This window comes from Diabrotica undecimpunctata, chromosome 5 (assembly GCF_040954645.1).
Source record: "Diabrotica undecimpunctata isolate CICGRU chromosome 5, icDiaUnde3, whole genome shotgun sequence".
Classification (NCBI taxonomy): domain Eukaryota; kingdom Metazoa; phylum Arthropoda; class Insecta; order Coleoptera; family Chrysomelidae; genus Diabrotica; species Diabrotica undecimpunctata.
This window is the reverse complement of record NC_092807.1, coordinates 128,037,086-128,064,139: the sequence shown is the minus strand read 5'-3', so window position 1 is coordinate 128,064,139 and position 27,054 is coordinate 128,037,086. Positions and strand designations below refer to the sequence as shown.

The window sequence follows — 27,054 nt, the reverse complement described above, 5'->3', positions numbered from 1 at the left end:
AGTTTTAAATTTATTTATTAAAATAAATACGATCCTTAACTACATTCTTCCTAATTATGCCTAAAAACTTTAACAATAAATAAATAAATACTTATAAAATATTTTTAGTATAAATTAATATTGGTTATAATTTAATCTATAATGTTTTGCGTAGGTGAGAAGCTTTGAAAAAAGCTTTTTTTTATACAGAAATATTATTCGTTTTTCTATGTAAGTATTGCTAAAGAAAAGCAAAATTAATTTTCCCACAAACTTGTAGCTCATTTAGTTTTTATTTTTTTTTTTAAATAATAAAATTTCACATAAAAAATGGAACCAAACGATGATTGTTTTGATATCGTCCAAATACTGAAGTATTTGGACGTTGAACATATATTGAACATTGGTAGTACTTGCAAACCATAACTCACCGTTGAATATTTCTCAATTTTAGATTGGAATTGTTGGATTCCAAGCTGAAAATAACCGATACACTGTCTCGGATCAGTACTGAAAACCGAAGGCGGACCAAAAAAAAATGACAGGATAATCAATATGGGTACATGAAATGTACAGAGAATATTCAAAAAGATAAATGAGATTATTCACGAAGTAAAGCAATAGAATAATATAAAAAAGTGGTTAACTTCTAACTCTATTGCCACTAATTGGTCGCATTGCTCCTGTAGTGATCCTTTTGTCAAGTTAATGATCTCCGATTCGAACTTGGATGCACCGTACCGTACGGACGATGACTAAATAGTCAGAAATACGTGCCTTCCATCTTATATACCATTGTTTCTTCTTTGCAAGTTATGCCAATATGTACTTTAATCAAATATATCACTTTTTATGTCAATATGTTTTAACTTTATAGATGTACATTATATATATATATATATATATATATATATATATATATATATATATATATATATATATATATATATATATATACATGCTTATTATATACATCTATTACGCTCATTGCCTTGATTTTTCCTTCTCTCCAGGATTTTTGAGGTCTTCCTCGTCTTCTGCGGTTTGGTGGCACCCAATTCATAATCTTTTTCGGGAGTTTTGTTCTCTTTCTACAGGAGACTGCCTCTAGCTTTCTTTTGTCATTCTCAGTTATTCTCAAAGTTTCTGACGAATACGTACACTAACTAAAGTTATATCAATTTTAAATGATACTCTAAAAAGCTAGAAAAACTTAGACACTATCCTAAATCAAAATAATAGTTAATTTTGCACTAGAATGTATTTCTTAATCGGTTCACTGTTACGCACAAATGAGAAATGAGCTCACCCACCAGAGCGGTTTCGCTACTGCTCATCATTTGTAAGCTCATTTTTTTATATGTAAGCTCATTTTTTTTGTAAGCTCCTGCAGTTCGCAGTGAGCAGTGAAAGTGATCGGTAGTGTCCGTTTTCAGTTTTTCAGGTTTTAGGTAGTAAGACGTATCCTACAGCGCAGGGTCAGACGATAGCCATAGGCCAACCAAAGTACTGACCGTTTGGGACGTCCACGCTGCCTAAGCAAGGCGAAAAGCGAATTAAAATAGAATAAATTGAGGCATTTTGACAGGTTAGTTATTTATTTTTTCTTCCAGAGATTCTATCGGTCACGGTGTAAGCTTAGTAGGTGGTTTCAGTAAGAAAGGCCACCTACGCAGGCTGTTGCTGGGGCTGCCAGCTTCCGGTTGAGGATTTAGACTGGCTAACACTGTCTTGATACTCAATATTATTCGAGAAAAGTACTTATACACCACACAGGTGCAATAACAAATAAGTACACAACGAGGGACAGTTAGCTTGAATATAGAGTTGAGTATAGTCCGGCAACCCGCCAATCTGCACATTGCACAAGGTGCAGATAAAAAGGTGTCTTCTAGGTCAACCTAGGTGGCTCTATAAAGTGCAACCATGCCCCGTTCGACCCGTTCTACCAGGTCAAAAAAACCCAAACCGGCTGAACCATCCGATCTCCCTTAAACCACCTCACACAGCAATACAAATACACTCGATAACACAGCCTTTCCACCCTTACCCACCCACTACACGCCACCAAACAATAACCTTCCATTAGAACCCAATCATGCACACACGCAGCCTACATATTTCGCCAACACGTCACCCACACACATAACCACCCTCCACATTCCTGAAGACTCAACCACCCCTATCATGAATACATACACAGACTCATTCGTAAATGACCTTGTATCCACCCTCCTAGTCGACCAGATTGACCGGTTGATCGCTGCTTTGCAGCTGTCCCGGTCATCTATCACCACTGTTCCTACCTCCCCTTCCACCACGACCCAAGCATCGACCCTACAGCACACAACAACCACCCAAACCACACAAATACAACCGACAACGACAGTAAATACAAACCTACCACCTACAGCAAACAACTGTTAATGACTTCTTCAGAGTCATTAACACTAGAGAGCTCTTATTAAACCAAATCTCTACTGTAAAAGTCCTACCAACCCAGATCGCACACCTCACTACCATCCACGACGCAACTACCCCTCCGCCCTTATTCATCACCTGTCGAATATCCAGCCCATCAATAAGAGGATCTCCTCTCTGAGCAGAAGTTACACAATCAAAACCATCCGAGGCCAAAACTTCAGAGCCCAAAACATAATGAAAACTACCTGCTCATCCATCGGCAATGTTATCAGTAGAAAACCTAAACCCAAAATCCCTTTCCTACCCACAATATTACTGGCTCTCGTCACCAACGAGCTCTCTGATGAATACATTGACATCTTGGAGGCAACTCCTCTCTACTACCGTCGCATTAACTAGTAAATGCTCACTTCGAGCTTGCCTAGACAGGGAGGAATCGGTTTTCTGTGGTTTCCCTTTCTCATTGCACAATGATACCTGTATATTGCAGAGGATACAGCCACAGCTGCCCTCATGCGAATCGCGATTTAATACATTTATTATTTATCAAATTGTATACATATAAATTCACATATTCAGAAATATTTTTTAGCAAACAAAATTCTGAAAAGGACCGTTTACTCAACAATCCTTTCACCTATGATTGTCCAGGAAGCTCCTCCGCCGAAAAGTCACGAAACACACAGCCAGAAAGCCAACCAAACAAAAACAAACCACGTCCTGAAGAGGTAAAAAACCTATAACAGGACACCAAAACATAAAACAAAGAAAGCCAACCAACAAGAACGAACACCGAGACAATGCTCATCAAAAATCCACCGTCAGAACTAATTTTGACCAGCATTAATTTTAGTATGTACGTCACCTTTAAATAACATATTGTAACCTTGATTTATTGCCGATAATAAAAAACCGGTTTTTGTAAAGAAAGACGTTCTTTTTTTATACTTTTAACATAAGTAATTACCAGTTCGTGGGAAAAATAAGTTGTTTGTTTATGATAATCAACGCGTTAACACTATTGCATTTCTTAATGTACACAATGTTGCTTGAAAAAATAATAATACTAATACTTTCCCTATACTATTATATTCAGAGCTACTTGAACCATTTGCCGCAAGGAGAAATGTGAAATGTGACTCTTGGGTTTCTAATTTCATCTAGTATTACCAACAAAGGGCCGGCGTAGCGCAAGCGGTAGGATGTTTGCCTCGCAAGCAGGTGGTCCGGGGTTCGAATCCCACCGCCGGCAAGAACATCTAGACATTTTAAAAATGTCTATAGGCCCCAGGTCGACTCAGCCTGAATAAAAAATGAGTACCTTGGGTAAAACCAGGGGTAATAATAGACGGTTGAAGCGTAGCACTGGCCATGTTACCTTCCTTGTATACCGTAGGCCCTAGATATAGCAGACTACCCTGCTATACTCCCAAAGCCGCGACAGCGGTATAAAACGGGAGACTATTATTATTATTACCAACAATTTAACACTACAGTTTGTTAAAAAAAAAAGAAACTCAATTTTTCCACAACTACATATGACTTCGTCGTCAATAAATATAACTTGCCCTATTAGTGTGCTGTAGTTGATAATAATATTCATATTTCGCAACATCGGTAGGCATGTATAGTCGCTGGAGTCTAATTAAGGGTGGAATTCGTAGAATCCTTGGCTTATAATTTTCTTTATAATTTTGATAAACATACAACGATTGACGTGACGGTTAATTTCTTTACACAAACAAATGGTTCAATATATCTGTTACAGTGTTTCTGAAGATTCTATTCTAGTTATTACTTTAGAATAATATTTATGAAAATATTAATTCTAAAAGTCGAATTACGCACGTATAAAATTATTATTAACCATATCTAATGGACATTTTTTAGTCTGCTAATATTGATATTATTGTTTTTCCTATTACTTTCGTTGCTGGCCGCCAACGACCGAATTACATCTGATATCTGATTATCATCCACTTGGTATAATTTTACGACTAATTCAGTTAATTGCATCTCATTCAATTTTGACGTCAAAATTTTCGTACAGAGGTGCCACATTGTATCGTTAGTAGAGAATGTGGGGAATTATGAAATGGTCTAATGCAGGGGTTCCCAAACTTTTTTGTACCACGCCCCCTTTTGTTGAGATGAGTTTCTCGCGCCCCCACCCCTTAACAATAAATTGTATGAGCCTAGGAACAAAACAAAAACAAATAAGTATTACATAGAAAACAAAACATTTATTTATACTGCCATAAGACACAATAATACCAGTTTTTATAAAATACAAAAATTATTAATAAAAGAAATATAGATTAGGTTGGTTAGTGAGATGGATGTGCTTGCATTTCCTTTAGTAGTATGCCTATTCGTGCTGAGTTTTAGTAAGTGCACAATGCAAGTTACTAGCAGCATCAAGTTTATTCCGATACCTTGTTTTAATTGCCACAAGTGTTGAAAATGCTTTTTCGCACAAATAGGTGCTTGAAAAAGGCAAATATACACGAAGAGCTTCCCGTGATGCACTAGGATATACTTTGAAATATTTTAACCAAAATGAAGGTTTGTCCATTATATCTAAGTTGTATTTAACAGAGGAATCATGTTTTATTTGCAAAGCATCTTCTTGAAGTGATTCAGGCAGAGAGTATAAGTTGACATGGAATGGGTCAATTGACATCCTATACTATCGTCACAAGTGTTTGGGAAGTATTTCTGGAACTCTTCAATTAGGCCCTCCAAATGGTTTGATATTTGGATTTTCAAACTTGATCCTTCATAAATGTTCTTGAAGCGTGTTTCTTCTGAATTTGGCTATATTTTGGAAAAACTCGAATAATTGCAGGTGTTTGCTGATATTTTACGCCTCCATAGTTGCAATTTCTCAATATATATCTTGATCACATCACGATGAGTAACTATATTTGAGTCTCCACCCTGTAGTTTTAGGTTAAGGCTGTTCAACGAGTCAAAGATTTGGGGTCCTGGAGGAACAAAGTAGACGACGCCATGAGTAAGAGAGGCCTAAACGAATGAGAATGGGACAACAGAGAGAGATGGAAACGGTTGGGCGAGGGAAGGCAGTGAATACTGTAGAATCCCTGAATATATATATATATATATATATATATATATATATATATATATATATATATATATATATATATATATATATATATATATACTTGGGTACAATGTTTTTTAATGGCCACGCTTAGTTTATTTTGCTTTTGATGTTTCAAAAATGTGATTACTTCATCTCAAAGGTCAAATAATCTTGTCAACATGTTTTCTTTTGAGAGCCATCGTACTTCTGTATGAAATAGCAGTGTTTCGTGGTCACTCCCTAAATTTTCACAAAGAACAGTCGAGTATTCAACGCACTGTTTATTTTATGTAATTCACTACTATAATACACAACTTTAAGACAGCATTCAGTTCGTTTGAAAGAGTTTTTGCTGCCAAGGTTTGTCGATGTATAACACAATGTATCACAGTCACGTCAGCATTTTTCTCTTTTACTAATTATACAAATCCTGAACGAAAACCAAGCATTGAAGGCGCGCCATCCGTAAATACACCGATCAGTTTTTGCCAAGAGATTTTTTTTTTCACCAAGTTTTTGTTTGTGAAAACTGTGTTTGTCTGACACTGCTTTCATAACATCAATAGCTTTTGTTGTGGTCTCCAACTCTGTAGAAAAGAGTAGCTCGTCTTTCATTCTTTCGTTTTCAATATACCGAACATAAACCATTAACTGAGAACATTGTGCTATGTCTGTACTCTCGTCGAGCTGAATAGCAAAAAATGGCGATTGTTTTACTGCATCAACTACCTTGTTTTGTATGTCTTCGGCCATATCATCAACGAGACTTTTCACAGTATTGTCAGAAAGGTATTTGAGATTTTTGAGAACTTTTGCTTATTCTGCGTTCCAAGAATAATATCAGCTGCCTTTAACAAACACAGTTTAACAAGCGTCTCTCCAATAATATGGCTTTTCTTTTCTTTAGCAATCAGAAGTGATAGCTCATATGAAGCTTCAAGCACTTTTTCAGATGACTGAGCCTTAGAACCAGTACTATCCAACTTCATGCGTTTTAAATTTTCAGATTTTGTAGCAAAATTTTCTTTGGTTTGCCCTTAAAAGAGTTATGTTTGGATAACAAATGTCTTTCAAGACGATTAGGTCTCATTGTATCATTGCTTCGAGACTGGACAAACATGACTGTAGACGAATTATTCCACGTTGCAAAAGACAGAGAAACTTTTAAAAATGTGGTCGCCAACCTCCGGTAATGGGAACGGCATAGGAAGAAGAAGAAGTATCATTGCTTAATACTTCATAGCAAATTACACACTGAGGATGTTCGACATTATCTTTACGCATACAAATAAACCCATATTTGATATAATCATCATTAAACTTGCATTTCTTTGCTGAGTCATCTTGACTATAATAACTTCTCTCTTAAATTAACGAAATCAATGAAAGTCAACTACGACAATTAAAATTTCTTTTATAATGCAAAAACATGTGCAGGCTAGGCCGAGGTATCTCAAATACTGAGTCACAATTGATTAGCTCTGGTTAGCTGGCCTGCGTCTGGTGGGGGGAGGGAAGTAGGAAGGCAGTGCTTGCAAACGCTCAGTTGTCAAATGCGCGCTATTGCCACATTGAATGGCTCACATTCCATTCTTTCAAGCATTCGATTTCAAATTTATGTGTAAAGTCAGATGTTACACTCGTTTGTTTTAATTTTCTATACATCATAATTAATTTAGAATTTTAGAAAGACCACCTAAATTTAATTTAATTTTCGACTTATCTCGCGTCCCCCCTGACATGTCCTCACGCCCCCCAGTTTGGGAACCGCTGGTCTAATGTAACGTCATTCAGGTCTGGACTGGTCCGCTGGCTTTAGGCCGGTGCTATTTTGTTAGCATCTACCCATAAAAAAATTTTATGCTCAAAAATTTTTTGAACCTTTACACAAAGATGCAATTATCGTTTCCCTTAAAACATTTTTTAACCTGTTTCCGATTTCGCCGTTTGATTTATTCATTGGTGCAAAGATCAATTAAGTAATTATGGAGTTTTTGACAATTCCAACTCGTATCAGGTATAAGATTATCAAAGGATAGTGCACTTAGCTCGAAAATATCACCCAGGGTTTTGTGTTAATAGCTTAGATGCGAGATGCGGTGCCCAAAAAGGCGTTGTATTCGTTGATTCTCTTATAAAATAAGAGTGTTTCATCTCACAACTGGCCCAAAATATGTAGGTGCAGTTTTCTGCGCTCTCTAACTTCATTATACATATAAGAGTGGGAGTGGATACTTTAGGTTTTGAGGAGGGATAGCAAGCACCAACTATTCTAAAAAAAACTGTAGACCCAACAAATGGTATCCAAATCCTAACAAACTTTTTCTCGTACGTTGCTTGTTACGCTTAAGTCTATGATACAAAAACCCTGATAGAGTCATCATTGGATATCGTGACCGTGACTTCTATTTGCATTTGAAAGTGTTACAGCAAATTGTGTAATTTATCTTTTTTATATACATTTTGTATGCTCTTTTTTTATAAAAAACAATTCGCAAAATAGATTTAAGTAAGAACAATTCACTGTTCCTAGCTGAGGAGGATTGCCATATTTGCTTCACACTCTATTTTTTTGATGCCCTTCGTGAAAGAGTTTAGACCCACCCAATTGGGGTCAAAAACATAGATAAGTAAACTAAACGTACATACCTAAATGCTTCATATACAAGGAGTCAAAAAACAAGGATATAGTACATTATGCCACGAGGGAGTAAAATAAAGAATGGCCAAAATGGCAGGTAAATTAACGGACGAGGTGAAGTCGATCTAGGATTGTTGTTGTTTACTCCCGCGTAGACGAATGAAGTGTAAAATCTTATATACCGGTTCGACCTAATAAAAAGATACTCGAATATCAGTGCTTTAAGATTTCATTTTAAATCTTTAAAAATATGAATTTTAAAAATTAGGAACGAATTTCATACTTATACAACTTTCAATTTATCCGACCTCCACTACAACTAATGTGCAGCGTAGTTATCTTCAGATATAGTTTTCATTAAACTAACTATATATTCTTTGTTAGACCAAATAGTCATTAAACAATCGCTGCAAAAGTAAACAAGTTACAAATCGTCGCGTCGTGCAATGAAAGTTTAGGAAAAAGACTATATTTCAATCATTACAACCGAGTTATAAAAACAGCGACGATGCAGAGCCCTAATTCGCATGTAGATGATTTACATCTGTTGTATCTCCATTGGGTGTTGCGAAGACTTCACAACCTAGTGTGGACTTCACTCTGGTGAATTTAAATTTTGTAAGAAAAAAGTCTGAAACTAGGCAAAATAATTTACAAAGAGCTGGGCACAGAACAGCTTGATGGCAAACGGCTGCTAACCTATAAAATTGACCATCAAATGGATCTAAAATGGCTGGACATAACATATGATTCAGATTGACTTCCGTAGGCTAAAAATAAAAATAAATTATTAATAAATGTATAATAAAATAAGAAAGATAATTAAATATTTTACATTATATATATATATATATATATATATATATATATATATATATATATATATATATATATATATATATATATATATATATATAGTAGACTCCCTCTATAACGAGAACTGAAATGGCAGACTAATTACCTCGTTATAAGCGGTTCTCGTTATATCCAACAACAATAATATTGTGCATACATATGAATATGTAGTTTTCTAAAACATTAACTTTCTATAGTGAAGCCATTCGGAGCAATATAAGATGCTAATAAATATTGTTTGAATGGCGTTTTTAAAACAAAGTTGTTTACTTTTATTGTCAATGAAATGCATTAAAACAAAAAAGAGTTGTTTACTTTTACTGTCAATGATATATGTTGAAACAAAAAAATCTGTATTCTGTAAATATGTATAAAGCGTATAAAGTTATTTTGTCATTTTTGACTGCTTTAAATTGTCCAGTATTCTATCTATCATATTTTCTAAAGATGTGAAACAGTTTTATGCTTCTTCATTTGAGTTTTGTCCTTGGATAAAATTTCTGACAACCTTTAAAACACTTTTCACATCTTGTCTATTAGGACCCATATTATTAGGTGTGAATGGTCAACCCAATACAATGACATTTGTGAATCATAAATTTTACATTTCCGACTAAGAATCATAAATTGTAAGAAGTTTATTGCGGGCGGCCCGCAGTTAAAAAGGGTATTTATTTATAGCTACGGCCGGGCCAAAACGTAAAAAACACGTTTTGCAATCTTATTTTCTCCCGCTATAAGCAAATTTACCTCGCTATAAAGGGTTATAGTTCAATAGAAATTTCACGGGACATCTAATGTACCTCGTTATAAGCGAAACCTCGTAATAACCGTGTTCGTTATAAAGGGAGTATACTGTATATATATATATATATATATATATATATATATATATATATATATATATATATATATGTATGTATGTATAGACGGTTATATTTCTTTTTAATTCGAGCTTGAACATACTCCTACACGTGTTTCGAGGTTTACCTTTCGTCAGGGAGACTTGTGTGAACTCGAACTTAACAGAAACGCTGTTATCTATTTGGTAATTATAGTAACATAATATACTAATATATGCTAATAGCGACATCTAACAAGGAAATTTTTAATTGAAGTAATACATTAGATTTTAAAATACCTTTTAATGATTAAATCATGCTTAATTATGTTTAGGGTTAAAACGTTTAAAAATTTTTAGCTTCTTTTAAGCCTTTTGGTATTTATTTTATACTATGATCTTAAACAACACAAAACAACATTGGGTAAATCACTAGAGGTGATCTACCTTACTGATAGTTCAAAAACATTAAATGAGAGGCTAATGGCTCCAATACTAGAATAAATGGATAACAATATTTTAAATAGAATTTATATCTATATATTTTAAGCTCAGGAGTGTCTGAGAAAACGTCTTAATTCCACTAAAATATTTATTGCCATTGATAATCAAGCTGCAATCCAAGTCTAAATCTAAGCTGCAAGTCTAAAATTTGTAAGTAGGTATTAATTTAAAACTACAAACAGCTGCTTAAGTAACTGGCTAAGCGCCAAAGTAACTTTTTATAAAGAAATTTACAAGGAAAATTAATTTCTTGTAGTAAAAAGAAAGAAAACATAGAAAGCTTTAAGTAGATTACACTTTAACCCCAACTCATTGATGTTTGCTACTGTTACAAGAAGTACTCGTAATAAACCTTGACTAAGGTAACCAAACTAATTGAATATATTCAATTATGCACATTATCGGCTATAGTGGCATTAAGATACACACTTTCGGTTAAATTGACTGTTTTGTTCATGCATCCGTCCTTAAATGTCATTTTGACCAGTTCCTACATAAGCCTAAGGTCCATATAGAGACTACGTCTCACGGTCACCAACCTCAGTTTGGGAGGCTTACGTTGCCATGATGTGAATTCTGTTTAACACTTTAACATCCTAATAAAATTATCAGCAACAATGTAATATAAAACCAATTTAATAACATTTAATTGATTTTAACCCAAATATTTAGTGGCTTCACACATGTATACCTCGTAAGTGTTAAACTAAATTTGTTTTAACCTTTGTCTTAATTACAAGAAATCATGCATTAAATATAAACTCTAAAAAACTAATCTAGTGGTTTTTGGTCCAAATAGGGTGTGTTTGGAGATGATTAACATCATTGAAATAGTTGTTGATAATGAAATCATTAAACCTGTAACTAGTGCAAAAAATCTAGGTTTAACTTTAGATAATCACCTCATATTTACAAAACATATTAACACCTGTGTGAGTAAAGCATTTCTCAGTCTAAGAACAATTTATCATAATCGACGCTGTCTGTCATACAAAGTAAAAAGAAAGTTTCGTATTATCAAAATTTAACTATGGAGATGTTGTGTATGGGACTTGTATTAGTTCAGATGACAGGAGAAGAATTCAAGTGGTTCAAAATTAGTTTTTTTTCGCGTGATCTGTGGTATAAGAAGACATTAGCCTATTTCTCACAAATTAAAACATGTAAAATGGTTGAGCATGGAAAAAAAGATTTTACATGCTGCAATAAGGGGCGTCTAAAACCAAAAAGTCTATACTGTATATATATATATATATATATATATATATATATATATATATATATATATATATATATATATATATATATATATATATATATATATACCCGGTATTTAGGCGTTCGACGCCCTTCCGGTAGGGATCTATGGAGGAGTATCACCTAGCCGCAAGCCCTTATCTCTTGCCGTACTGCTCCACCATAGGCCGATCAGATACCAGCATATTCTAGACTAAGCCGCAGATTCATTTTAGAATTTTAAACTGCTGCGTTAGCCTTTTTGTTTTCTGCACACCGAGCCGGGGATCGAACTGACATCTCTCGCATTGAAGCGAAGGAGAAGCCAGCCTCCCAGCCCGCTTGGCTAATCCGATCGACCTATACTGTATATACATTATTTTTTTACAAAAGTTTTTTTATTAATCGGATTATCTTTAGAAGTGATTGTTTAGCATACTAAAGTAACATACACTTTTCTATAGAAATGTAGCCACACATACAATAGAATTATGACCTTGGTGACGTGTACGCAACTTTATTTGGCTTTTACTGTACTTGATTTTTTTTATTACATTTAAGCCTCTTTACATTTAAGCTTGCTTTTAAAAACATGACTAGCAAGTGAAACATCGTTGTAGCTTAGAACAATCCAATCAGAATTTTTGTAACTTTTTTGAGTTTAAATCCAGCTTTAACAAATCTCTCTCTGATTTTAAAATAGATCATATAGCTTTTGCGTTTCATCTATATTATTTACTTATCTAGTACAAATTAAATGAAATTGTATAATCGAATACTTACAATGGCCACAACTTGTAGAATTATAAAATGATATAACAAGTTGATTCCATAACTCATAGCATTCCACGATATATCACTATATTTTTCAACATTATATACACCTGAAAAAAATGTTTATAAGTTCTTCAAAGAGGAATATTTGGTTACAATTGTTCAAAATAAGTTTCTAGGCCAAAAAAATTCAAAAGAAACTAGGATTGTCCAAACACGCAACCAAATTGATCATATTCTAAATAAGAGCAAAACGAGTTATCAAGGAGCAGATGCTAATTCTTATTTTATATTAGTAATTTTAAAACTATAAGAGATGCGTGCAAAGATTAGAGAACATAGAATATCGTACAATAAATATAACGTCACGAGAATTAATGTCAATTGTATTGCTGAAAAACTCTAGGTAGACGGGGCAACAAAATTACTTCAAGTAGAAAATCAAGATTATGCAGAGAGGGAATGGACAGTAATTGATGATGAAACAGGGGAATTTATTGTCAACTGTACTTTTTAATTTTGTATCGGAGGCAGTAAGAAAAGGAAAGCGCATGCGTATCAACATAAGTATCTACGATAATAAAAGCCAGCCAGAATTCTAATATCAAGAGCGAAAAGAGAATGAATGAGGATATTCTAATTAATTGAGGAGAGAGCTCAGTACTATGAATTAGTTATTTACAAGCCGTAAAAAAAGTTAATTGAAATGGGACAGGATGCAAACGCAGACAAACAACTGAATGAAGACATTTATTGAAAGCAAAAACATCTTCAGGGCGGTAAAGCTGGTGTTACACCGAACGGTAATTCAATCCACAATTCTTTAGGGTAGTGAAACGTGATAATATATATATATATATATATATATATATATATATATATATATATATATATATATAAAACAAAATTTTTTTTAAAGTATATTTCACGAATTTACGACTGTTTTGAATTCTCGCTAGACATTCGACAGCCAATGGTCCACTCTACTGTACAGCATAAGAAGTCCGAAAGTATATTGCTCTAGTAATGAAAATATCAAATAAGTTATTGACAATAAATTATTTTGATATAATTCATGTACACTGCACATTTTACGCGGAAATGTTTGCTTTTTAGCAGTTTGAGCAGTTTTACCTTTTTTGCTCAACGTTAAAAAAAGTTCTATGGTAACAAGGTTATGAAAAGATTCAGACTTTTAAAAAATATTTTTATTTAATATTTACCTGCAAAATATTTTTAAAACCAGATTAGTTATTACCCAGAATTTAACGTGGTTCTAATAAGTGGGCTCTGAGGAATTACCATAATCTTAGATATTTATTGAATCACTCATAGCCTGTACTTGGTTTCTTTGACCGTTCGGAGAAACTAATAACTTACTTTAGCGATACTTCCAAACCCGTTGCAAATTAATGGTATTATACCCTTACAAATTTTTGATAATAGAACTTGTGATTGGATTGGAGAACAATGCCTGTTAAGAGGTTGGCGTTGGTTCTGGCTCTGCTTCCACTTCCGGGTCACTGTTTTCTTCTTCTTCTCCAACACGAGCTGCTTGTAGGATGTCATTGTCAGAAAGTCCAGATGTTGTAGATACATTTTTATCAACTTCTTCGAAATCTGTTAGATCCTCCGGTCCGTAGGTGATAGAAAGTTTAAACTGTCTGAGCCAAATAGCCAACGGCAGGTCATCTTCATCCACAGTCAAACCTTGACCTTCCAGCCATCCTGCGTGTTTGAAGGAAGTGCCTTCAGATTTTTATTTATTCCTGACCGTTGGTGGTATAGCGGCGCTCGTCGACCATTCGACAATTTGTAAAATAAAAGTCTACCAGACTTTTATTAATTTTGAACAAATGTTAATTGGTCAGCGAAGTGTTTCAGACTTTTCTCTATTTTCAGCAAATAATACCTTAACAGCAAAGTAACGAAATCCTTCACTTGTTATTTGCGAGATAATTTCAAAGTCGTGAGATCTTATATTTTTCTCAAGCAAATTTCGGAGTATCGAGAATTTCTTCTCTTAGAACTTTCTACGATAACTATATTGAACGTAACGGTTGCAGTGACGCAGCAATTTTGGAAATATGACAAGAAGCATTGAGTACTGCTACTCCTGCAATTTTGGAAAAAGTGTGCGGAAATGTGAAAAGTTAATAGAAGAATGTTGGATGCGTGAAAATTGTATCGTAGCAATTAATCCAGTCATCATTTATAATCCAAATGAAGACTTCAATGACAATGATTATGAGTATGGATCCAATTCTTGATTACACTGTAAGGTAATCTGTTTTTATTTTCTCATTAAGAAAAATTTTGAGTATTATTATTATTAATTTATTAGTAAATATTTACTACTACCATTTAGAAACAGTAGAATTTGTAATTGTCTTCTATTTTTGCACTTATAATTATTGTATATTTCTTTAACTGATCAGTTAAAACCGTATTTTTGCTTATCTTCTACAATGATTCAAATATTGACATAACTAGCTATTAACTTTCTCAACACAGCGGACCGTTTCCAACACAAAGTCGACAAAGTCGAACCTTTCATCCCTAATCCAAAATAGTGGCAAATTCGTAAAATCTACTATAGTATATCTCTTTGCATGTTTGCTATAGGACAATAAAACAATATACAAAATAATTTATTTAAAAATTCATACCTCCTACTCGTAAAAGATAATAAGGCACAACAACCATCATCCCATGTTGTATCCAATAAATAGCGGTTTCTAGAGGCAACTAAAAATAACAAATTGATGGTTTAATATTGTAATTTGTATACATTATTGTAATTTATATACACTTGCGAGCAAAAAAATCGACTCAAAAGTAAAATAAGTTTAAACTGGGCTGTTTGGCAAGTGTCTACCCACACAAACAATATATATATATATATATATATATATATATATATATATATATATATATATTGATATGTTCCGAAAATGTATATAAAGAATAATTATTAGAGAAAAAAAAGAAGACACAAAAATGTGTAAAACCATGTTATAGTTATAGCATATTTAAATATACGGTTTAATTTTATTGTGTTGTGAAGTTAAATTGTTTTGTGAAGAAAAGAGACTTTTTTCAATTTTAGATTTACGGTAAATTTCGGACTTTTCAAATTAGGATAGATATTTAATATGAGCTTAAGTAAACAAAATGTTATATTGAAATATCAAATCTACTTGCATTTTTCAAGGATTAATTTCGGTTACCACGAAACAAGTCATTAAGGGAATTAGTACAAAGCAGAAAGTCATATACTTATTCCAAGACTGTGGAAACGAGCTGCATCTTGTGTTGACGGAAGTAATAAGTTAAATTATTTTTGGTCATTGTCTTCACGAATCGTTTGTTTCTTATACGGTTCAGAGAATCATCTTTATTTCTACCATATAAGGAGACGAAAAAACGTTCTCCAACGGCACTAAGCAAAGATGATTCGACTTTCTCACTGAGAAATAATGCTGTTCCGCTAGCTATCTCAGGATGTTTCAATAAAAGTTTGATAAATATAAGTTTGCCGATCTTGTAAAAAGCTAATGTGTCGCATCCTAAAAAGCATAAAGTAAAACACCTATACCATTTGGATATTGTTAAAATTTCACTATAAAATTTTTGATTATTGTCAGAGGTATTTTAACTAACGTGTTCTGCATTTTATAAGAACCTCAATCTAGAAAATATCTTTAGAATGTCATTTTATTAATTGGGTTACATTTTCTATTGTTAACATGAGTAGAAATGACTGTACAGCCATGATAGAATAAGTTAAACAACTGATTTATTGCCCACTTGTAATAAAATTTCAGGTATTTATAGTCCTATAATCTATTTTTTTTTCTGGATACTTACTAGTCTGGTGTCTGTCTCTGGGAAGACAAACGCCAATAATGGTCCATTTAATAAATTTAAATGAAATCTGAATACTGCAGTAACTGCTCTACTAGGTGCTGCTGCTAACAGGTATATCTACAAATAATAGTATACTGATTAACTTGTGCTAAAAAATTTAAAAGATAATACAACAAAAAACTGTATTTATTTTAACAGTATCACAATTCATTTTTTTAAGCTTTGTTTTTATATTCCCATAGGGTGGTAATATCCAGATCTGATGAACCAGGGTTTATCTAGACCAGATGAAACACAATTTTTGAAGGCCCCTTCCCTGAGGTAAAGACAAAGAAGCTGGCAGCTAAAGTCAAAAAAACCTCAAAACCTAAACAAATTTTTAAGAAAACTCTCTAGACAGAGCAAACGGTTACTATATATTTCCACTTGAAATGTACAGAAAATAAATCAAAAGATCTTAACTCGGAGAAAAAACTAAAAAATAGTATAACAGTTTAGGAAGCAATCAATGATAATAATTATAATATTTAAAAAATGAGCTTTTGGACATAAGATTACCATGATAGTCATGTATGAAATAGTGAAATAGAAGATATACTCTGGGTAACTAACAACATTTTAAAAGATATTATGCCCAGAGAAATGCTTTGTAGAGCAAATATTCAACGAAACTTTGGAAACACTAACGGCAGGTGCAAAAATAAAAGGTCAACCCATCAACAATATACAATTTTCAGATGACACTGCCCTAGTAGCAAAAGCCTTAGCAGATCTACAAAAAATAGTTGGAAAAAAATTAGATATCAGTGTAAAAAATAACTTATTTCTTAACATAAAAAGACAGTGTAAAGTAATTACAAAAACTGAGCACCATACAGAAACCTTAAAAATATAAATAGAGAATAAATCATTTTCTTGGCTATTATCCCTTCACGAGCACGGGATCCCCAATTATGTATCCCTTTAAGATTCTATCTTAGGTTATACCAATATCAATCCCCTTTACCGACATGAATTGCCTAAGTGTCTCCCTCAGGTCTTCTTTGGTTTACCAAAACGGAGGTAATATACCTAGAAGCTGGAATAATGAATGGATTCTACTGATCCATAAAACAGGCAATAAGACAGACTGCAAAAACTACTTTCTTCTTGTTAGGGTGCCTGTCCGTTCCGAACGTTGGCGATCATTCTGGCTAGGATGACTTTGTTGGTTGCTATACGAAATAGCTGTGTTAAGGTCTTTTTATACCATGCTCTCAGGTTAGGTAGGCAAGCCAGGATATTTTTCTTCGTCCTGGGGTCTTTTTCCTTCAATTTTACCTTGCAAAATGCATTAAAGTAGCTCATATCTTTCTTGATTTCTCATTATATGTTCCAAGTACTGCAGCTTAAGGCTCTTCACGATGATGACCAAATCCGCAGTTGTGTTCATCTTCCGCAGTACTTCTTCATTTGTGACTTTGTCTACCCATGGTATCTTCAGGATCCTTCTGTATGACCATAGCTCAAAGCCTGAAGTTTTGATAGAGTTTCCGCCTTCAATGTTCACGTTTCTACTCCGTACAGAAGCACTGAGTACACATAACATTTAAGGACCTTATTTTTGTTCCTAGGGTGAGATCATGGTTTTTGAACACAGAACTCATAGTCAAAAATGCACTTTTTGCCTTTCCGATGTGACATTTAATCTCTTGGGTATTGTCCCACGACTCATTGATTATAGTTCCCAAGTAGTTGTATTGTGAGATACGTTCAATTCTCATTTGGTTCACATACAGATTTGCTCCAGTTATGTTTTCCTTGCTGATGATCATTAGCTTGGTTTTGCTGGTGTTTATATCCAGTCCATATTTTCTACTTGTTTCCGTTATTTTGTTCATTAAGTTTTGCAGCCCTTCTATGGTATTGGAAAACACTATTGTATCATCTGCATACCGCAGATTATTGAGCTTGACTCCATTTATTAAGATGCCTTCATAAATATCTTCTAGATCCTCTTTAAAAATGTGCTCCAAGTACAGATTGAATATCAGTGGTAAAATTATGCACCTCTGTCTCACTCCCCTTAAGACTTTGACCTAATCTGTATATTCTTTATCTATGCGGAGTACCGCTGATTGATTCCAATACAAGTTAGCTATTATTTTTAAGTCTTTTCCATCAATCCCTGTTCTCTTCAGCACTTCCATCATTTGTTCATGCCTGACTCTATCAAAAGCCTTCTTGTAGTCAATCAGGCATGCAAAAACATTACAGCTGATATCTCTACATTTCTGAAACAATATCTGCACGCTAAATAAAGCTTCCCTCGTAACAACGTCGTTCACAAATCCAGATTGATTGGGCGCAATTTGTTCCTCGCATTTCCGGTAAATTCTCTTGTGGATGACTTTTAAAAACAGCTTCAGCAGATGGCTCATTAGGCTTATGGTCCTATAATCTTCACAAACTTTTTAGAGAGCCACTTTACTGGTATTGCCTATTTTTGTTACTGGTATTGTTATTTACTGCCTTGTATATTTCATTAAATATTTCAGTTATTATTTTTATTTGTTCTGCATCTAATATCTTCAACAGTTCTGCAGGAATTTCACCAAGTCCTGGTGCCTTTCCATCTTTCATTTGTCTGACGGCTGCCGTTATTTCTTCTGGTAGGATTTCTGGATCTGAATTTTCTTCAATGGTGGGCTCTTGTATTGTTCTAAGCTCATGAAAAAGGTTCTCCAAGTATTCTTCCCATACTTTCTTTTTATCTTCTTTGGTTATGGCAAAAATTACCGCTGTATCTTAATTACCAGCACTCTCAGTAGCTTTTACGGAAAAGTTATGAAAGCGCTAGTTGAAAATGAATATGAACCACTTGAGCTGAAAAGAGAGCAGAATTTCGAGCTGGACAATTTTGCATCCACCACATTTACACTTATACCCAACTAAATGAACAAAGAATGGCTGGGGATAGACCAACTCATCTATTATTTGTGGACTTGACCAAAACTTATAATACAATACCCCTGTATGGGCTAAGTAGTGAAAAGCTCATCTATTAATATTACACTTATAAAAGCAATACAAAGATCCTATAACGATCTTCGATCAAAAATAAAGATTAAAAACCAGTTCTCCGAAAATTTTAGGGTAAATAAGAAACTACTGTTGATTGCTTCTTTAAAATCAAGCATAGACTAGCAATGGCCCAAACGGTAAAAGCTAAATTAATTAAAATATGGAAAGACCAAACGATAACAAGGGATACTAAGCTGAGGTTGGTCAATGCCCTTAATTTTGCCTTACATACGCAGCTGAAACATGAACACTATAAAAAATCGATAGGAATAATATCGAAGACTTCGAAATATGGATCTAAAGAAAAAAATTTACGCATGCCCTGATCAGAACATAGAACCAACCTGTCAATTCTAGAAGAGCTTCATATAAAAGACTATTAAAAAAGTAAACCGAGCACACCTAATTTACTTCGGCCACATAGATAGAAGAAGTAGGACTATAGAACTATTGGTAAAAGAAGGATAGATATAGAGCCGAATACCAAAAGGAAGATCTTTAACACGATGGGCAGACCAAATGAAGACTGATGAGAAAATACCTACATGAAGCCATCCATATGGCACAGGATCGCAACCAATGTAGACAGCAAGCTAATAATACTTAGAGTGTCACCACGCCCTGACAAGGGCCCAACGAGTGAGGGGGAGAACGAAACTAAGACAAGCCTGCAATCTATCTCCAACACTCTTCAAAATATACCTGAGTGAGGCACTGAAAAAATGGAGGAGATGATATTCTGGAATAGGTATACCATTAAACGACGAAACAACCATCTTCTTCTTTAAGTTCCATCTTCTATCGAAGGTTGGAAATCATCATGGCTATGCGGATTCTGTTGACTGCCGCTCTAAAAAGTTCTGCACTACTGCATTCAACTGAAACAACCATATATACGCTTTATTTCGCGGACCATCAAGTAGTCATCGCATAGGACCAGGAAGATCTGCAACTCATGACAACGCGATTAAATGTTAACTTAACAAAAAAAACATACATGTGCAAGGGAGGATCTGAAAACGATGAACTAACTTAGAAGATGGAAATGTAATTTCGTCATGTTCCAAATATATCTATTTGGGGGCAAAGATGGAAAGAGATGGACGCACTGAAATAGAAATTGAAGAACGAATTGTACAAGGGAAAAAATAATAGGCGCACTAAACTTACTACTCTGCCCAAAAACTATATCGAAACAGTAAACGATAAAGCTATACAACAGCATCTTTAAAAGCGTTGTACTTTATGGCTGCCAAACAACAACCACTATCATAGAAGAAACACAGCAACAACATCTACAGACATCTACGGACATATACAGAGAATGACATACCATCGCCAACCGACCAAAAATAACATGGCTAATGGAGTACAAAAAGCAACGTCAGAGAGAGATCTACAAAGAGAAGACTGGGTCGATAGACATGAACGGGACGGCGCAGGACTCTATACACCAAAAATTTAACATTAACATTTAACATTTAAATGTCATGAGAAAGTAGCTTCAGAACAATATCGAGAATATTGTACAACTTAAAATAAATAGTATTTTGACTATTGACTGGTAATGTAAAAACATCAATACAGACAGTCGATTATGGCTATAACTTAAAATCAATTGTATAAAATAGCAGCAATAAAAGCGAACAATTGTAATAACTTAAAAATAGAAAAACAGTTTTTTTTTAAAATAATTACAAACCTGTATTGCTGTAGTTACATGACAAGGATTCAATACATATATCACAGTTCTTGATGAAAATTTATACCCGATTTCCATCCCCCATATTATGCACATTGAAACCAACAATATTCTTTTGCCAAATCGATCTCTTCTAACAAATGTTGTAAGGGGTAGTGATAATTTCGGGTAGCTCCATTTGATTATCCAATATACGATCACTAGGACTAGACTGGTATCCACGTAGCGCCAATAAGGATTGAGAAACCCTGCACATTCCTGACCTGCGTTACGTGGTACTGTCTTGTTTACACCACTCAGAATCCACTCCCAGTCCATCTTGTTTTCTAAAAGATTGTAAGACTTTGATTAAAAATTTGAAAATTTAACGAGACCGATCGGTATAGATCGAAAAGTCATAGAAATAATCTCAAAAGACTACTAGAATTAACTGTTAAGGATAAAGGCTACCTAAAAGTTGTTAAAAGATAACATTATAAAACGTACCCAAAGATTTTAAAGTTAACAATAAACCTATTAATAACCATTACTAACTTTGGATAGAAGTATCTTTTCTCTTCTTCTGGAGCCTACGTCTAACTCTTTTCGTTTGCCTTGGTCTCCACTCTGTTACTCTACTTGCTTGTCTATATCCAGTTTGTCTTGCAATTTGCGCATCCCAGCACCATTTTGTCATTTCGGTTCTATTTCTTGATCGCTATGTGGCTCCACGTGACGCTCTAAGTATTCTCGCATAGTATTTAGTAATGGGACAGTCTCCAGTTTATATTTAGACATAGGCAAAATACATTTAAGTTTACAGGTATTACGTTATTGTTAAATTTAAATTTGTTCGGTTTTGTAGTGTTATATTATCTCCTAAATATACATAGCCGCTGACGTCTTCTATTTTTTGATATGTGTAGAGACGAAATGTCTTCCCTGCTCATAATTGTTGTTTTGGTGTAATTCACCTTCGATCCTACACTTGCTGTCTCTTAATTTAACTGTTAAAGCATTTCACTTATTTCAATCTCGGCACCAACAACGTTTTTATTTCTAAAAATGATAAGAGCTGTTTACCGTGCTTTGAAGGACACGCAAAGCCGTAGGTCCCCCTGCACTAGTGTGCATCGACACGCTACTTCAAAGAGGATTAAAGTAGCTAGCGAAATAATAAACAACCCGATAGATTGTGTTCACGTTTATCAGCAAGGCAGGGAGAAATAATTGTTTTCGTCCAGTACTTAAAATATTTAGTACTTTGGCTCGGTTTAAGTAATACGCACATACACACCCACACACACACACACACACATAAGTCTTTATGCTTCCTCTGATTCTCATTTTTTGTGAGCACAGTGATATTGTTCTTGTCATATTTGTGAAAACGAATTCTGAATTAAAGCAGTTGAGTGGTTTGCCCAATATAAATTTTTAATAACCGAGCAAAACAAAAAAAAGAGGGAGATCAATAATCAATAAAATAATAAATAAAAAGAAAAACTAACGCAATCAATGAGAAAAAAGATACACAGGACCATAATAAAATATATTTCAATCTGATTTAAATAATAATAAATATAACACCCTAAAAGACTCTTAAGTTATAAACATATCTCCACTTTACCTTTTACAAAAACATTAACGATACGCTCATATAAAAATAATAATATATTAACCCTTAAGTGGTATACATATAAATAACTACGTAGGTGGTATACTCCGTCTGGGAGACGGGTTAACGCAATTTGGAGAATTACGTAGGATAACAAAAGATAAAAAATATAAATAAAGGATATTATTTTTAAGCATATATGAAAATTTTGTTTGATTTTTATTCTTCTTGTACGATTGTTTATTCTTGAATACATTTATTGCAAATTTTTTTAGAGCATTGTAAACAAATAGGTTGGCCACATTTGCAACAACAAAATTTTGTTCATCTTTTCAGTTGCCAGCTACAAAATTTACAGGTTGCTCGTTTATCAAGTACGTCGTTTCCCATATTGCCCATTGGTGTAGAAATTAGGCCTAACAATATTGTTATAATCCCTCTAATATCATCTTGTAAATAAACGTTTGCAATTCTGGTTCGCATAAACGGTTCAGTCAAAGATTTTGCCAACATTTTCATGAAATTTAGTCTGGTTATATCACGGGAGTTCTTATAACACCTGTATAATATATATATATATATATATATATATATATATATATATATATATATATATATATATATATATATATATATATATATATATATCATAATAATAATTACTTCTCGCATCAGTCATGCATAAAATCTTTATGCTATATTTTGATGGTTTTGCTGGCATGTATATTCTAAATTTACATCGCCCTCTGAAAGCTACCAGCATCTCATCAATACACTCAGAGGATCCAAGAGTGAAGAGTTCTTAAGAATTGTCAACAAACCTTTGAAACATTTCTGATACAGCAGCTGCTGCATTTTCTGTTTTTCGTTCATGGCGATCCTCGGGGTTATCAAATCTCAAACAAGATAAGAGAAAAAGATAACGTTTCTATGACATTGTGGCCCTAAATATATCCCGCCTTGTACCATCTGTAGCAAAGAGATTCTCGGTACTTTCATGATTTGATTTAAAAATTTGAGTGTATATCAAAAGTCCCAGAAAAGCGCGAATATCTAAAGTAGTGGTTTCTTGAAGGTAGCTTGCTGAAGTTTTATTAGTATAATTTCTTTTTACGTAGTCTATTTTGACGTTGGTCCATTGGACGATTTATTCAATCATGTCCTCGGTAAATAGCAGTTCCCATACATGTACTACTTCCGAATTGTCATCAAGTATTTTTGCTTTCTGACGTAAACCAGGTAATTGCAAAATAATGTTATGTTTTCTTGTGCGGACGTTTTTAGGTGGTTTGTTCTTGCGCCATTTAAATCCATTTTTTCCAACAAATGTTCCAGATGCAGGTATATCGTCTGCATTACCTATATCATTATCGGATTCGTCAATATCTGTTGATTGTTCAGAGTCACTAAAATGTTTACTCTCACTCAGGTAGTCTTAATCTTTATTGCTATTATTATCACATTCCTCCAGCCATTGCTCTGCAACCGATTCAAAATTCGGATCATCAAAACGTATGCGTTTTCTTGACGGTCCAAATTCCATTATTTAGCAGATACTGTAAAAACAAACAGTTTATATATACAAATGTTTTTCATTATAAAATAAAATAATTGCCTTGCATAAAAATTATGTAAAATCACTTTTTTGGAACAGTAACATAAATGGTATACTTCGTCTGCGCGACGGCTTCGACAGATTTGTAAGTTTACAGAAAGAACTGACGTGTCAGTATTATTATTTTATATTAAAATCCATCTGTCAGACGGAGTATACCAGTTAGGGGTTAAGGCAAAGCACAAATAGCAAGGCGAGATAGGGGGTACCTGAAAGAAAACAACATTCTGGCTGCACATAATTTGAGAATAGTGTGAAATTTCCAAATCAGCTGCCATATTTAAACAATGAGAAACTAGTACTTTCTTATTGTTAATTCAACCACGAAAAAGATAAATGGTTGATCCTATAATACTATCAGTTTTGCCAAAACTCCCAGGCAAGTGTTGGCAAATACGAGTCAGAATAATGCATTATAAATACTTATTTATTTAATAGACAGATATAAGTATGTAATTATTAGATATAGTTCTGATAGGAAAAATAGTTAAATTTTACTATTGTTTAACATTAGATGTTTATTACGGCTTTAGATAAGATTTAACTAAAAGTAACAGAAACAAAGCAACTTTATTTCATTTGCATGTAAATAATAACAACAATTACTTACCTAAAAGTTTTTCTTTGTATATAACATGCATTCCCATTAAAAAAGATGTTATATTATTTAAATTTTTGCACTACTACCTAATTTTCAGTGGCCGGACTATCACTTACATAGTTTTCAGATTTGGCACTTTATGTCTGCCGATTTTCACACTATCACATAATTTACATACTGCATATTAACATTATTATTATCTTCTCTATGATCGCTATAATTATCATCGCTATTACTGTCATCGCTATCACTGTCATCGCTATCACTGTCGTCGCTATTACTGTCAACAGTCACCTATATTACCACAGGATCAATATCATTTCTCAACCCGTCAATTACCCAAAATTTTTACTCTTCTTTAATAGCAAGTTTACAATAGTTTTTCCAATTGTCCCCTGTTACTACACCAAATGCATTTCTTATTAATTTTTAAAGGGGATAAAGCAGATATAAAAAACTACCGTCCTATAACACTCCTTAATGTAATGTATAAACTCCTAACAAAAATTTTAATCAATAGATTGACGACAAAATTCGACGGGTACCAGTCGAAAGAACAAGCTGGTTTTAGAAAGGGATTCAGCACAAGTGACCATTTATTAAGTATGAAAATACTTATAGAACGAGCAAATGAATACGACATTCCTCTGTATATAGCGTTCATAGATTTCGAAAAGGCTTTCGACAGTGTCGAACATTGGGCAGTGAAAAGTTCTTTGATTAACATCAGAATTGATCACAGATATAAGGAACTAATAGCCAATATATAAGGAGGCCAAAATAACAATTAAAGTATATGAAGGAACAAAATGAAAACAAATAAATAGAGGTGTGAGACAGGGTGACACAATATCACCGACACTTTTCAATCAGGCTCTGGAAGATATTTTTAAAAAATAAGAATGGGAAGAAAAGGATATAAAAATTTGTGGACAACGTTTGAACCATTTAAGGTACGCTGATGACATCGCATTGATAACCGATAAAAAAGGAGAATTATTTGAAATGATGAAAGAACTGGACGTAGAAGCTGGAAAGATAGGCCTTAATATGAATTACAGTAAAACCAAAATCATAACAAATACAGATGAAGACATCACAATGAGGATCGGACAAGATGAAATAGAACAAGTTCAGGATTATATATATCTGGGTCAAACTATAAAACTTAACAAAGAAAACCAAACAAAGAGATAAAAAGACGAGTTAGACTGGCATACTGGCGTACCTCTAATTCTTTTAGACAAACTCCTTAGCAAACAAATTCCTGGCCATGAAAAATTTTGTTTCGCAAACATTTAGGGAAAGTTTTAATTTTCTAGAATTTATAAATATAAAATGTAAATCAATACATTTAAAAATCAGAATAAAAATAAACACAACGAAAGGATAGTTAAATTTACAAAGTAAATCGTGAAAAACAGGAAAGTGGAAGATATATCAGCTTTAAAAGAACAGCAGCTTACAAAGTTTACAAAGAAAAAAAGGTATTACTAACTAAGAGAAGAGAACAAGCTTGGTTGCATGTTAAAGGCAATATGGTCATCTTATCTATATAGAAAATAAACAAACAAAAAAATCGTGACTACTAAAAAAATCACAAAATTAGAACTAAATAAAAATATTAATTAATAAAAAAAATTCTCCTGTCAATAAGTTTTAAAGGTTAAGTAAAACTTACCTTAAATGAAAAAATAGTGTTAATAAATAACGAGATACTATTTTTACCACAGAAAAATAATTAGAATAATTAGCTTAATGTATCCAATGCTCAACGATTGAAATACAAAAGTTACACTTTCAAAACCAAGAGTCACGATTTAAACGAATAAATACTAAACACCATTCAATGACCCAGAACAAACTATTTATTCGCACTTTTAAAATATTTTTAATGAGACTCGTTTTGTTCTCTACTAATTATGTAAAATACAAAATTAATTATTCCATTTAGTCGATCAACGCGACAGGACAATTTGCAGCTTTGTATTTTGTTTTGAAAATCCACTCATTTCCATTGGTACAAAAATTAGTAAAATAATTCGGTTGTCTTATTCCTACTCTAAATTTTGCTTAGGTGATTTATAGACTTCGGCAAATATGCAAATAAAAATGTAGAAAATATGCGCATAAATATGCACGTGTTTACCCGAAAATATGCAAATATTTTACAAAATATGCATACAAATAAATAAAAAAATCGTAAAATAGTAACAATTTTATTTAAAAAAAAAGTGTACATA

At 33.4% G+C, this 27,054-nt stretch overlaps 1 protein-coding gene across 2 annotated transcripts; it reads right to left on the bottom strand.

Moving 5' to 3' along the window:
* Positions 1–26,648, bottom strand: LOC140441776 (transmembrane protein 164). 2 transcript variants are annotated; one of them, XR_011951032.1, is made up of 7 exons: positions 26,493–26,648; positions 20,999–21,324; positions 16,234–16,350; positions 15,033–15,111; positions 12,373–12,473; positions 4,839–8,923; positions 1–4,747 (listed from the first exon to the last, which is right to left on the bottom strand). XR_011951032.1 is itself a non-coding variant. In XM_072532691.1 (6 exons), the coding sequence occupies exons 2-6, from the start codon at positions 21,314–21,316 to the stop codon at positions 8,672–8,674; spliced, it is 867 nt and encodes a 288-aa protein (XP_072388792.1). In that variant the 5' UTR covers positions 21,317–21,324; positions 26,493–26,648; the 3' UTR covers positions 1–8,671. The 2 variants fall into 2 exon arrangements, 1 of the variants encoding a protein (XP_072388792.1); XM_072532691.1 differs by having other exon boundaries at positions 1–8,923.
* Between the last annotated feature and the right edge of the window lie 406 nt (positions 26,649–27,054).